Source organism: Oncorhynchus tshawytscha, linkage group LG19, assembly GCF_018296145.1.
Source record: "Oncorhynchus tshawytscha isolate Ot180627B linkage group LG19, Otsh_v2.0, whole genome shotgun sequence".
In the NCBI taxonomy this organism is placed as follows: domain Eukaryota; kingdom Metazoa; phylum Chordata; class Actinopteri; order Salmoniformes; family Salmonidae; genus Oncorhynchus; species Oncorhynchus tshawytscha.
Window position 1 is genome coordinate 21859000 of NC_056447.1, and position 13204 is coordinate 21872203.

General features: G+C 42.9%; 1 protein-coding gene across 5 annotated transcripts in view; it reads left to right on the forward strand.

Annotated features, from left to right (window-relative positions):
• Positions 1 to 2991: 2991 nt before the first annotated feature.
• Positions 2992 to 13204, forward strand: part of LOC112219223 (protein NDRG4) — a 45036-nt gene continuing 34823 nt past the window's right edge. For 2 of the 5 annotated variants that reach the window (XM_042301466.1, XM_042301469.1), the window contains exons 1-2: positions 2992 to 3161; positions 6489 to 6562. In XM_042301466.1, coding sequence (XP_042157400.1) covers positions 6489 to 6562 — 74 coding nt within the window. In that variant the 5' untranslated portion in view covers positions 2992 to 3161. The remainder of the gene's footprint in view (positions 3162 to 6488; positions 6563 to 13204) is intronic. The other 3 variants (XM_042301467.1, XM_042301470.1, XM_042301468.1) reach the window with 3 other exon arrangements.

A 13204-nucleotide genomic window follows, 5' to 3' on the forward strand; every position in this document is an offset into this window, starting at 1 on the left:
AACATGACAGTGTTTAGAACTGTGACTCACCCTGCCTCACTGAACAAAAATATAAATGCAACAAGTAACTATTTGAGTTACAGTTCATGTCATTCAATGTAAGTAAATTCATCAGGCTCTAATCTATTGAGTTCACATGACTGTGAATACAGATATGAATCTGTTGGTCACAGGTACCTGAAAAGAAAGGTAGGGTGTTAAATCAGAAAACCAGTCAGTATCTGGTGTGATCACCATTTGCCTCATGCAGTGTGACACATCTCCTTCACATAGAGTTGATCAGGTTGTTGATTGTGGCCTGTGGAATGTTGTCCCACTCCTCTTCAATGGCTGTGCAAAGTTGGTGGATATTAGCAGAAACTGAAACACTGTCATACACGTCGATCCAGAGCATCCCAAACTTTCCCAACGTGCCAGTGGCCATCGAAGGTGAACATTTTCCCACTGAAGTCAGTTACGACACTGTCTGCAGTCAGGTCAAGACCCTGGTGAGGACGACAAGTACGCAGATGAGCTTCCCTGAGACGGTTTCTGACAGTTTGTGCAGAAATTCTTTGGTTGTGCAAACCCACAGTTTCATCAGCTGTCTGGGTGGCTGGGCTCAGCAATCCCACAGTTGAAGAAGCCGGATGTGGAGATCCTGGACTGGCGTGGTTATACGCGGTCTAAGTTGAGAGGCCGGGTGTACGTACTGCCAAATTCTCTAAAACGACATTGGAGGCAGCTTATGGTAGAGCAATTAACATTCAATTCTCTGGAAATTAACTCTGAGGGACATTCCTGCAGTCAGCATTGCCAATTGCACGCTCCCTCAAAACTTGAGACATCTGTGGCATTGTGTTATGTGACAAAACTGCACATTTTAGAGTGGGCTTTTATTGTCCCCAGGACAAGGTGCACCTGTGTAATGATCATGCTGTTTAATCAGCTTCTTGATATGTCACAACTGTCAGGTGGATGGATTATCTTGGCAAAGGAGAAATGCTCACTAACAGGGATCTAAACAAATTTGTGCAGAACATTTGAGAGAAATAGGTTTTTGTGAACATTTCTGGGATCTGTTATTTCAGCTGATGAAACATTGGACTTTGTGTTTAGTGTATGTTATTGTAAGTCACCTAAATATGTAACTACATTTCCCATTGTTCACGCGACAATGACTGGTCTTGATAGAGATGATTTGGTATGGTATGATCATCCGTAGACAAATTGGCATTAAAGTAACTGTCCAGTGTTTCTAGATTTCTATGAAATATTACTTATAATTAATTACAATATGAGTGAAATAGTTTTCCTTCTGCAAAAAAATGTAATTAGGTATGGCATACCCCAACAACAGAATGGTGTGGGCGTATAACGGTCATGATCATATGCTCATGCTGGATATTGGCTGGAACTGGAAGAGGCTGTCGTACTCGTCGATCCAGAGCATCCCAAACGTGCTCAATGGGTGACATGTCTGGTGAGTATGCAGGCCATGGAAGAACTAGGACATTTTCAGGTTGAATTTATTAACCCTAGAAACAGGAGTGTGTCATACAGATCAGTACTGCCTTAGACAACCCTGGACAACCTGCGTATTACTAAGTAATATAGAGAATACACAGTCTAACCTCCTTACCAGGAGCAGGCCTTCTGCTTTCCAGTTAAAGAGAAAAGCGAACTGCTTTGCTTTGTTGTGTTTAGTTGTGTATCAGCCGTAGAAAAAGGTTTGCGTACCCTCTCCTCCAACAACCAGCAGCCACACTAATCACTAACGGTCATGTTCATATGCTCATGCTGTCGTACGCGTCGATCCAGAGCATCCCAAACGTGCTCAATGGGTGACATGTCTGGTGAGTATGCAGGCCATGGAAGAACTAGGACATTTTCAGCTTCCAGAAATACACATGGTCTGCGGTTACATTGGAGGAGGCTTATGGTAGAGACATGAGCATTCAATTATCTGGCAACAGCTCCGTTGGACATTCTTGCAGGCAGCATGCTAATTGCACGCTTGATACATGTGTGGCATTGTGTTGTGTGACCAAACTTAGAGTGGCCTTTTATTGTCTCCCGCACAAGGTGCACCTTTGTAATGATCATGCTGTTTAATCAGCTTCTTGATATGCCACACCTGTCAGGTGGACGGATTATCCTGGCAAAGGAGAAATGCTCACTAACAGGGATATAAAAAAATGTGCACAAAATGTGAGAAAAATAAGGTTTTTGTTCAAATGGAACATTTCTGGGTCTTTTATTTTAGCTCATGAAACATGGGACCAACACTTTACATGTTGCGTTTTTATTTTTGTTCAGCGAAGAAGAGGCTCTCCATTTTGGCAATCGGTCCATCTGGTCTGATATTACTGTGTCTCGTCAGTGAATCAGTGCTGTTCTAAAGTAGGTCACTTGTTGCAGATCCAGCAAACAAACACAGATCCAATATTGCCTGCATGATGAAAAAAAGATGTTCAAAATAAAAGTAAACCAGCAGATCCCTTTTAACAAACCCCTTGTATTGGTTTATTCCTGTGTGTGTGCGTGGGAGGGGGGCGCCTGAGAGAGGCTGTCTACAGTTCAAATATGCTAAATGAAATAATAAATCCATAAGTACTGGTTTTGGTGGAATGTGCCACTGTGTGGGTGTTGCAGAAAATAGACTTCTGAAGCTCATGATTGTGAACTCATTGGTGCAGAACCTTCCTTCACTCTTCTGCTTTCAACAGCAAGTTATTACCCCAAAAAGATCAGTTTCTCTCCTTTACCAAACTCTAAATCTCACTTTTATGAACATATCATTCTATCCATACCCTCCGTATAATTTACCTCCCATCATGTTCTGTCTTCCCTCTTTCATTTCATCCCCTCTCCCCTTCATCTTCTAGTGTGGCGGCGCTCTCATGCTGCATCATTGGGGATGACACGTGCTCTCTGTTTATTGCCAAGGCGAGAAGGGAGCGCGAGATGGAGAGGGAGGGAGGGAGCGGGAGAGAAAGAGGGAGGGAGGATGAGAGGGAGAGAGATCTGGAGAGCAGAGACCCCATAGAATACACTGCCTCTTTCTGTAGCACGCTCATACACACAGACTGGAACAGACTAAGGCAAAGAGAGAGAGAAAAACAGACGCACTACAAAATACGCAACAATAGCAGCTGTTGAAGCTCAAACCACCACAAGAGGTAAGTCCTTATGTGTCTGTATGTTCAGTTTAGATCTGATGATGATACCTACATGAGATAGAATGACAGAACTCATTTTTGCAAAGCTTGACTTAACTCTTTGATAGTGCATAAGAAGGTTAAGGTACATCGATCATGGAAGAGGGAATTGATAGCACATACTGTATAGGGACATTTAGCATCCCCCAGATCCTCTACTGTCTCCTAGCTGTATAAGTGAGGTTCTGACTGTGCCCCAGTGCCAGCCTCTGCATTGGCGTGAGTACGAGGTCGTCAGGTTGAATTTATTAACCCTAGAAACAGGAGTGCGTCATACAGATCAGTACTGCCTTAGACAACCCTGGGCAACCTGCGTATTACTAAGTAATATAGAGAATACACAGTCTAACCTCCTTATTAGGAGCAGGCCTTCTGCTTTCCAGTTAAAGAGAATAGCGAACTGCTTTGCTTTGTTGTGTTTAGTTGTGTATCAGCCGTAGAAAAAGGTTTGCGTACCCTCCCCTCCAACAACCAGCAGCCACACTAATCACTAACACACTGCACTTCATATCTGAGGCCATTGCATGTGGAAGGGGTAGAGTTAGATGGATAGAGACAGGAAAGCTTATATTCTGGTCCAAGTAGTCTCTGTGTTCCAAGTGTTACAGTCTCAATGAAGAGTTAATCAGTGGACATTTCCAGAGCCTTCAGAAAGTGTTCACACACCCCTTGACTTTTCCCACATTTTGTTCTGTTACAATCTGAAATTAAAATGGTTTACATTTAGATGTTTTTGTCACTGGCCTACATACAATACCTCATAATGTCAAAATGGAATTATGTTTGAATACTGTACGAATTAATAAAAAATGAATTGCTGAAATGTCTTGAGCCAATGAGTATTCAACCCCTTAGTTATGGCAAACCTAAATATGTTCAGGAGTAAAAATGTGCTTAACAAGTCACATAAGAAGTTGTATGGACTAAGTCCTATGCAATAACAGTATTTAACATGAGTTTGGAATAACTGCCTCATCTCTGTACCCCACACATACAATTATCTGTAAGGTCCCTCAGTCGAGCAGAGAATTTCAAACACAGATTCAACCACAAGGAGGTTTTCCAATGCCTCGCAAAGAAAGGGCACCTATTGGTAGATGTGTAAAAAGAAAACAGACATTGAATATCCCTTTGAGCATGTTGAAGTTATTATTTACACTTTGGATGGTGTATCAATACACCCAGTCACTACAAAGATACAGGCGTCCTTCCTAACTCAGTTGCTGGAGAGGAAGGAAACCACTTATGGATTTCACCATGAGGCCAATGGTGACTTTAAAACAGTTAGAGTTTAATGGTTGTGACAGGAGAAAACTGAGGATGGATCCACAGTTACTTCACAATACTAACCTAATTGACAGAGTGATAAGAAGAAAGCCTGTACAGAATAAAAATATTCCAAAACATGCATCCTGTTTGCAACAAGTAATACTGCAGAAAATGTGGCAAAGCAATTAACTTTTTTTTCCTGAATACACAGTGTTATGTTTGGGGCAAATCCAATACAACACATTTACTGAGTACCACTTTCCATATTGTCAAGCATAGTGGAGGCTGCATCATGTTATGTGTATGCTTGTAATCATTAAGGACTGGTTAGTGTTTCAGGATTAAAAAAAAGAAACGGAATGGAGCTAGGCACAGGCAAAATCCTAGAGGAAAACCTGGTTCAGGCTGCTTTCCAACAGACACTGGGTTATGAATCCACTTTTCAGCAGGCCAATAACCTAAAACACAAGGCCAAATATACACTGGGGTTGCTTACCAAGATGACAGTGAATGTTCCCAAGTGGCAGAGTTACAGTTTGGACTTAAATCTACTTGAAAATCTATGGAAAGATCTAAAATGGTTGTCTAGCAATGATCAACAACCAATTTGACAGAGCTTGAAGAATAAATAAAAAAATTATAATGGGCAAATGTTGCACAATCCAGATGTGGAAAGCTTTTAGAGACTTACCCAGAAAGACTCACAGCTGTAATCACTGCCAAATGTGCTTCTACAAAGTATTGACTCAGGGGTGTGAATACTTATGTAAATTAGTTATTTCTGTACAAATTTTCAATACATTTGAAAGCATTTCTAAACATGTTTTCACCTTGTCATTATTGGGTATTGCGTGTAGATGGGTGAGAGAAAAAACAATTGAATCCATTTTGAATTCAGGTTGTAACAACTAAATGTGGAATAAGCCAAGGGGTATGAATACTTTCTGAAGGAACTGTAATTGGATATCTGGTAGGCCTACATTTCTTTTGAGCTCTTTGTGTATGTGGATGTTCGTTTACATGCTGTGTGCACAGCCTCCTGCCTCATTGAATAGTGGTTGCACACTTGGACCTGTAGGCAAACCCTTTGAGATCTGAGGCTGAATGTCAGGCCTGACATGGTGTGAGTGATCTTCATCACCTGTCAGCAAAACGATGACAGGCTCCTGGGCTGTGGTGGAAGTAAATGCTGATATGTATCACTTTCACCTTGTGAGAAATATGTCCTGTTCATTGGTACACTTTCTGCCGACAAGATAATCTGAAATAATATGGGTGCAGCCCCAATTCATTGTCTTATATAAGCCTGGTGCAGAATTCTAATACATAGGTTTGTTCTAGGATCAAAAGCTTTGACAAATGGACAGTAGACACAATGTCCCTGTTATTTAATCCACACTGTCTATTATGATTTATAATCACCCTATACAGTGTAAAAAAGGACGTTATCAGGTTAGCATTTTCTCCTTCAGCATATGCAAGCTCAACAAAGCCCACTGTATCCTATGGGACCAGGTCTGTTTCTTTGCTGCTCTTGGATATTAATAGAACTACAAAGAGCATTATAAACTGGGTGGTTCCAGCCCTGAATGCTGATTGGCTGAAAGCCATGGTATATCAGACCCTATACCATGGGTATGACAAAACATTTATTTGTACTGCTCTAATTACGTTGGTAACCAGTTTATAATAGCAATAAGGCACCTCAGGGGTTTGTGGTATATGACCAATATAATACGGCTACGGGCTGTGTCCACTCCGCTTTGCGTCGTGCTTAAGAACATTCCTTAGCCGTGTTATATTGGCCATATACCACCCCTCCCCCCAGGCCTTATTGCTTAAAAATACCCTGTGAGTTTGTTCCTTTATCAGCTAAGCTGAGGCAGATAAAATTGCTCTGTTCCTACCACTGTAAAAAAATCGAACTATGAGTCATAACGATATGGCTTGAACTTTGATGTTCACTTTTTTCCCTCACTCTTTCAATCTCCAACGGATGATTTTATTTTGTACTAATAGATGGGGCCCGGATTGTTTTGGAACTTCCCTTCAAAGGCTAACTGCACGGTGCCGCAGAGCCTGCTGCAGACCATGTACGTAGTGCCTTCTGGAATGGACTTCATATACTGTATATAGCTTCCTTAAATTATGTTTTTGGCATCTCATTCATATACTGTATATAGCTTCCTTAACTTATGTTTTTGGCATCACATTCATCGCTCTTTCCATTCACACTGTCCGTCCTTCCTAAAGTCATGAGCTGATGACTGCAGTGTTTCACACCGAGGCCTAGCTTGTGGACCAGTGGAATGTAACTTAGTGTCCTGGACTACAAGCTAATGGCCAATCCCTGCAGAGCATTGGACGGCAACTCATGACTCTGTGGCCAATCGTGACTCAGTATTGGACTATTACTTGTGAGTCATCAAGCACTTTTTTGGCAAAGTTGAAAGAGACTCATGAGCCATGGACCAATCTCAGCAGAGCACTGGACCAGGACTGATCCAATTTGGGTGATCATTTGATGACTCGTATCTCACCTTCACCCCATTAAGTCCATGGTAATGATGCTCAGAACGAGCTTTATCCGAGCATCACAGCACACATTCTCTATGTGTGTGTTATATTACCATCCATCAGCGTTGAACCCCAGCCATTGCTGTTGTTGTGTTCAGTTTGGACAGAACTGCATGTTCCACACATATTGCATGCCAATCATGTCCTTGTTTTGGGGTGTGTAGGTATAGTCTCAAACTTAGTATTAGCATACTCTTGATAGTCTTTTGAAGTAAGGTATAGCTAGTTTTCAAGTGTTTGAAACCTGTTGCGTATTTTTTTGTTTCGACTTTTGGGTTTTGTTTCCTGACTACCCACTGGGCACAGACTTCATTTCAGCGTCTAGTTTTGATATTCATTTGGTTGAGTTGTCAACTAACGTGAAATCCCCTGTATCCCCTGTATGTAGCCTCCACATTGACTCTGTACCGGTGCCCCCTGTATATAGCCTCCACATTGACTCTGTACCGGTACCCCCTGTATATAGCCTCCACATTGACTCTGTACCGGTACCCCCTGTATATAGCCTCCACATTGACTCTGTACCGGTACCCCCTGTATATAGCCTCCACATTGACTCTGTACCGGTACCCCTGTATATAGCCTCCACATTGACTCTGTACCCCCTGGTGCCCCCATTGACTGTATATAGCCTCCACATTGACTCTGTACCGGTACCCCCTGTATGTAGCCTCCACATTGACTCTGTACCGGTACCCCCTGTGATATAGCCTCCACATTGACTCTGTACCGGTACCCCCTGTATATAGCCTCCACATTGACTCTGTACCGTTACCCCCTGTATGTAGCCTCCACATTGACTCTGTACCGGTACCCCCTGTATATAGCCTCCACATTGACTCTGTACAGGTACCCCCACATGTATGTAGCCTCCACATTGACTCTGTACCTCCACTCTGTACTGACTCTGTACCCCCCTGTATGTAGCCTCCACATTGTACCCCTGTATGTAGCCTCCACATTGACTCTGTACCCCTGGTGCCCCCTGTATGTAGCCTCCACATTGACTCTGTACCGGTGCCCCCTGTATGTAGCCTCCACATTGACTCTGTACCTCCACATTGACTCTGTACCGGTACCCCTGTATGTAGCCTCCACATTGACTCTGTACTGGTACCCCTGTATGTAGCCTCCACATTGACTCTGTACCGGTACCCCCTGTATGTAGCCTCCACATTGACTCTGTACCGGTACCCCTGTATGTAGCCTCCACATTGACTCTGTGTACCGGTACCCCCTGTATATAGCCTCCACATTGACTCTGTACCGGTACCCCTGTATATAGCCTCCACATTGACTCTGTACCGTTACCCCTGTATGTAGCCTCCACATTGACTCTGTACCGGTACCCCTGTATGTAGCCTCCACATTGACTCTGTACCGGTACCCCCTGTATGTAGCCTCCACATTGACTCTGTACCGGTACCCCCTGTATGTAGCCTCCACATTGACTCTGTACCGGTACCCCCTGTATGTAGCCTCCACATTGACTCTGTACCGGTACCCCCTGTATGTAGCCTCCACATTGACTCTGTACCGGTACCCCCTGTATGTAGCCTCCACATTGACTCTGTACCGGTACCCCCTGTATGTAGCCTCCACATTGACTCTGTACCGGTACCCCCTGTATGTAGCCTCCACATTGACTCTGTACCGGTACCCCCTGTATGTAGCCCGCTGTTGTTATTTACTGCTGCTCTTTAATTATTTGTTGTTTTTATCTCTTACTTTTTTTAAGGGGTATTTTCTTTAAACTGCATTGTTGGTTAAGGGCTTGTAAGTAAGAATTTCACTGTAAGGTCTACACTTGTTGTATTCGGCGCATGTGACAAATAACATTTGATTTGATTTGAAAACAGCATTTTCTGACCAGCTGAAGTACCCACCAATCTGTAAGCTTTAACAAAACTGAGTCAGGTGGAAGGAGAGGGTTTGGATGTCTAAGAAAAGGGCTTCCAACTCCCTGTTGGGCAAATCCTTTACAGTGTTACATTTCATAATAAAATAATTAAGAGATCCATCTTTTGATATACAAGAATGAACGCTGCAATCGAAAATGTAGTCTTATGAGACAGTGGTGTTTGTTCAGGAAGGTTTTAAGACCCCCCCCCCCACCGCCTCTCCCCTCTCTGTTGTGTAAAGGTCCCATTGAGAGCCACATGCCATGTCCTTCTGGCCGACTGGCTCTGTCCCAAAGCCCTGGGTACCTATAGTGACAGGAGGCAGGGTTAGGCAGGCTGGAAACACAGCCCTGTGGATTCCTCAGGGGACACGGCCCTATCAGGCCATCTCTGACGCCAGAGCTGAGGGCAACATAGAGACAAAGATAGGGATAGGCTGTGTCCCAAATGGCACCCTGTTCCCTATGGAGTGCACTACATAGGGAATAGTGCACTACATAGGGAACAGTGCACTACAGAGGGAATAATGCACTACATAGGGAATAGTGCACTACATAGGGAACAGTGCACTACAGAGGGAATAATGCACTACATAGGGAATAGTGCACTACATAGGGAATAGTGCACTACATAGGGAACAGTGCACTACAGAGGGAATAGTGCACTACATAGGGAATAGTGCACTACATAGGGAATAGTGCACTACATAGGGAGCAGTGCACTATGTAGGGAATAGTGCACTACATAGGGAATAGGGTGCAATTTGGGATATGCACATGACTGGCCTGCAAGGCAGTTCTGTAAGTATAGGTATAAAAGGCTAAATACCAGGGGCACCAGCCATAGCAGCCTCAAGTTGATATCTGGCTATCAATTTTTAATCCATATTTGATATATTGCTCCCCCCAGCGCATGTTCATCTAAGGCCTTCAGACATACACCACTATATTAAAAATGGAATGTGTCACTTCAAATAGTGGAAAGAAGCTGAATCTCTAACATTGTTTTGATTGCTCTGTGTGTGTGTGTGTGTGTGTGTGTGTGTGTGTGTGTGTGTGTGTGTGTGTGTGTGTGTGTGTGTGTGTGTGTGTGTGTGTGTGTGTGTGTGTGTGTGTGTGTATGTGTATGTGTATGTGTATGTGTATGTGTGTGTGTGTGTGTGTGTGTGTGTGTGTTTTGTCTCTATGTTCCAGTGAGATGATGCCACTTCAATATTGACCTGTTGAAGTGAATCTCTGGTCACGTTGTCAGTCTCTGTTAGCATCATTCTCTGGGCTTGTGTGGGAGGCGAGTCCTGTAAGGGATATGTCCACTTAGCTCATAAACAACACTTGGAGTAGCACAGAGAAACCAAGCAGGAGCAGAGAGGATGATGGATACAGAGGAGTGATTGGTAGTACCAGACACGGGTCTGGTCTGAGTAGACTAGAAGATCCCCCCCAAGAAGGGTTTTGAGTTGTTTTCTTTGAAAGCAGATCATTGAGAGAAGAGAGACGAAGTCTGTGATGACAGCAGGATTACTGTGAGAGAGGTGACACTGGTTGCATCTAAAATGGTACCCTGTTTATTATATAGCATGTCACTTTGGACCAGTGTTCTTGTTTGCACTTAATCATCGTTAGTGTGTATAATTGATTTCATTTCTTGAGTTGTTAGGTTCCAGTCTGCTGAGGAGAGCAAAAGGCCATGTTCTGTTTTGGACGAGTTGGCCTTTAATCCTCTCTAATGTTAACGTCCATATGGCTAATTAATACGCCGTACCGGAGTTAATTATGTTACTGACAGAGAGGAGGCTTGAAAAAACATGAATCAAGTAACAGGGCCTTTCTGGACATTGTTTTTCCAGGGGTCACTGATGGGTCAGCTTTATTGAATTTATGGGTAAAACAAACTGTTCAAAAACTCGTCAGTAAGAATTAAAATCCTGACACTACCCAAACGCAACCATTACACAACGAAATGCACACACACTGTGCACACACATGACAGAGAGCCGAACCTGGCCCAGTTTCCGGGAATTGATTCTGAATCATGCATCTGGTCAGATGCTTCCCCCTACATGCACATCCCATCGATTTCTTGTCCAGCAGAATGCTTTTCCTCAGGCCCACTCTCTATCACCCATATGAGTTACCGATATGAGTCACACATAAGGCCCCTGCAACTGTAATTGGGGACTGTGAGAGAGAACTAGTCTCTCCACAGTACAAAGTCAACCCTTCCAGCTCATAACCCTATGAGCTACATGAGAGGAAAGGAGAGCGATATGTTGGATATGGAGGATGGAGGCCGGCCAGCCAGACAGAGGTAGTTAGTGTGGGTAAAGAGATGTGAGGGGAGCAGCTGGTGGTAATGAGAATATGTTAAAAGGAACAGAGAAGGTAAGCCAGATCCTGTTAGAACCCAGGCGAGTCGACAGCACTGCTGGAGGTTGTCATGGCTACAAAATCTGTGTAGAACTGTAAAAGAACAGAGGAGAGGAGAGGGAGAGATGGAGGGAGAGAGAGATGAAAAGGAGGACAGATTTATTTGACCATCCTTGACCAAATAAAATTACGGTCTTCTCTTGACTCTCATGGGGAAAAACAAACCTGAACTTGGTAAGAGAAACCTCACATCTTCTTTTCACTAACAGAGAGCAGATGATGAAAAGACACTGGATGAAAGGAGACTTTGAAGTAGCACTTGACTACTTGACTCCATAGACCATGGATGCACAATGGGCACACGTAAAAACACACACCACCAGCACAACCCAGAAGTGAATTTGATGTTCCCGATCAGCCTCATTTTAGGGTAAATGATCAAGTCCCCCTCATTTCATTTAATTAGTATGAGGAATAATTCCTCAGAGAAAATATGAAACTGTATTTGTGGATTTAGGGAATATTGAATAAAGCAGCTAGCGAATAAAAGTATTGAGTCATTTAAACCTGAATCAGTGGGTTTGAAACGGCTTCAGCAGGGACGAATATAGACTGTAATGGTAATTGATTTCACAGCAAGCCATCTTATATAAGGAGAGAGAGAGAGCGAGAGAGAGAGATTAAGCAGGCAGAGTAATGAGGCTGGTTGTCCTGGTTAGTTCCTAATTAAAGTTGGTCATGGGCCCATTATAATGTCATGCAGAAGTCCCTTTCAGATAGAGAACAACAACAGTGTTGTCACAAATAGAAGGAGAGGGTTTTGATTTCCAGTGTCGCAAATTACTTAGAGGGACTTTTGTTTTGGAGTGTCTGCATCTGGGTTTTGTCTAAGGGTCTGGAAACTTCCGCTGACAAGAGAGAGAGCGTGTGTTGACTAGCTGTTGCTGTTACTGCATCCCAGCCATTAAACAACCTGTCACTGTGTTGAGATGGGGTTTCTAAATCATTATGAGGCCACTTTATCACCGTGCATGACTCAATTTGGTAGGAAGACTCAAACAGCAAACAATGTTTTGATGCTAACTAAGTCTGTCAGTCTGTCAGTAAAGTAGTTGATCCAGCAGGGAATAGTTGTACATCTCATAGGTTTCCATATTTCACCGTACATGCTTATTGGGCTGACAGCCTCCCATTGCAGCTTCTTTACCATTTCGTTTGGATCATTTTGACATTTTGTTTTATTCAATAGGCCTTCTTTTATTTTGTTGCATTTGTTTTTCTTGACAATGAGTGAGTTAATGTGCCTGTGTTGTGCATGCCTATCAAACGTCTGCACCACCTTGAACTTTTGTCACATTTTATTGCTTTACAAAGTGGGATTGAAATATATTTAACACAAAATACTCCATAATGTCAAAGTGTTCTTCTTTTTACAAATGAATACAAATTAAATAACTAAAATATAGTCTTTGCATAAGTATTCAGCCCCTTTGTTAAGGCAAGCCAAACTTAGTTCAGAAGTCAAATGTGGCTTAACCAATCACATAAGAAGTTACATGGACTCACTCTGTGTGAAATAATAGGGGTTGACATGATTAGTTTATGACTATCCCTCAGTCTGCTGTACACCAGACACTGGGAGAGGAATTCACCTTTCAGTAGAACAATAACCTATAACACAATGCCAGATCTACACTGGAGTTGCTTATCAAGAAGATAGTGAATGTTCCCGAGTGGCCTAGTTACAATTTTGACTTAAATCTGCTTAAAATCTATGACAAGACTTGAAAATGGCTGTCTAGCCATTATCCCCAACACCTTGACAGAGTTTGGAGAATTTTGAAGAGAATAATGGTCAAATATTGCACAATGTAGGTGTGCAAAGAACTTA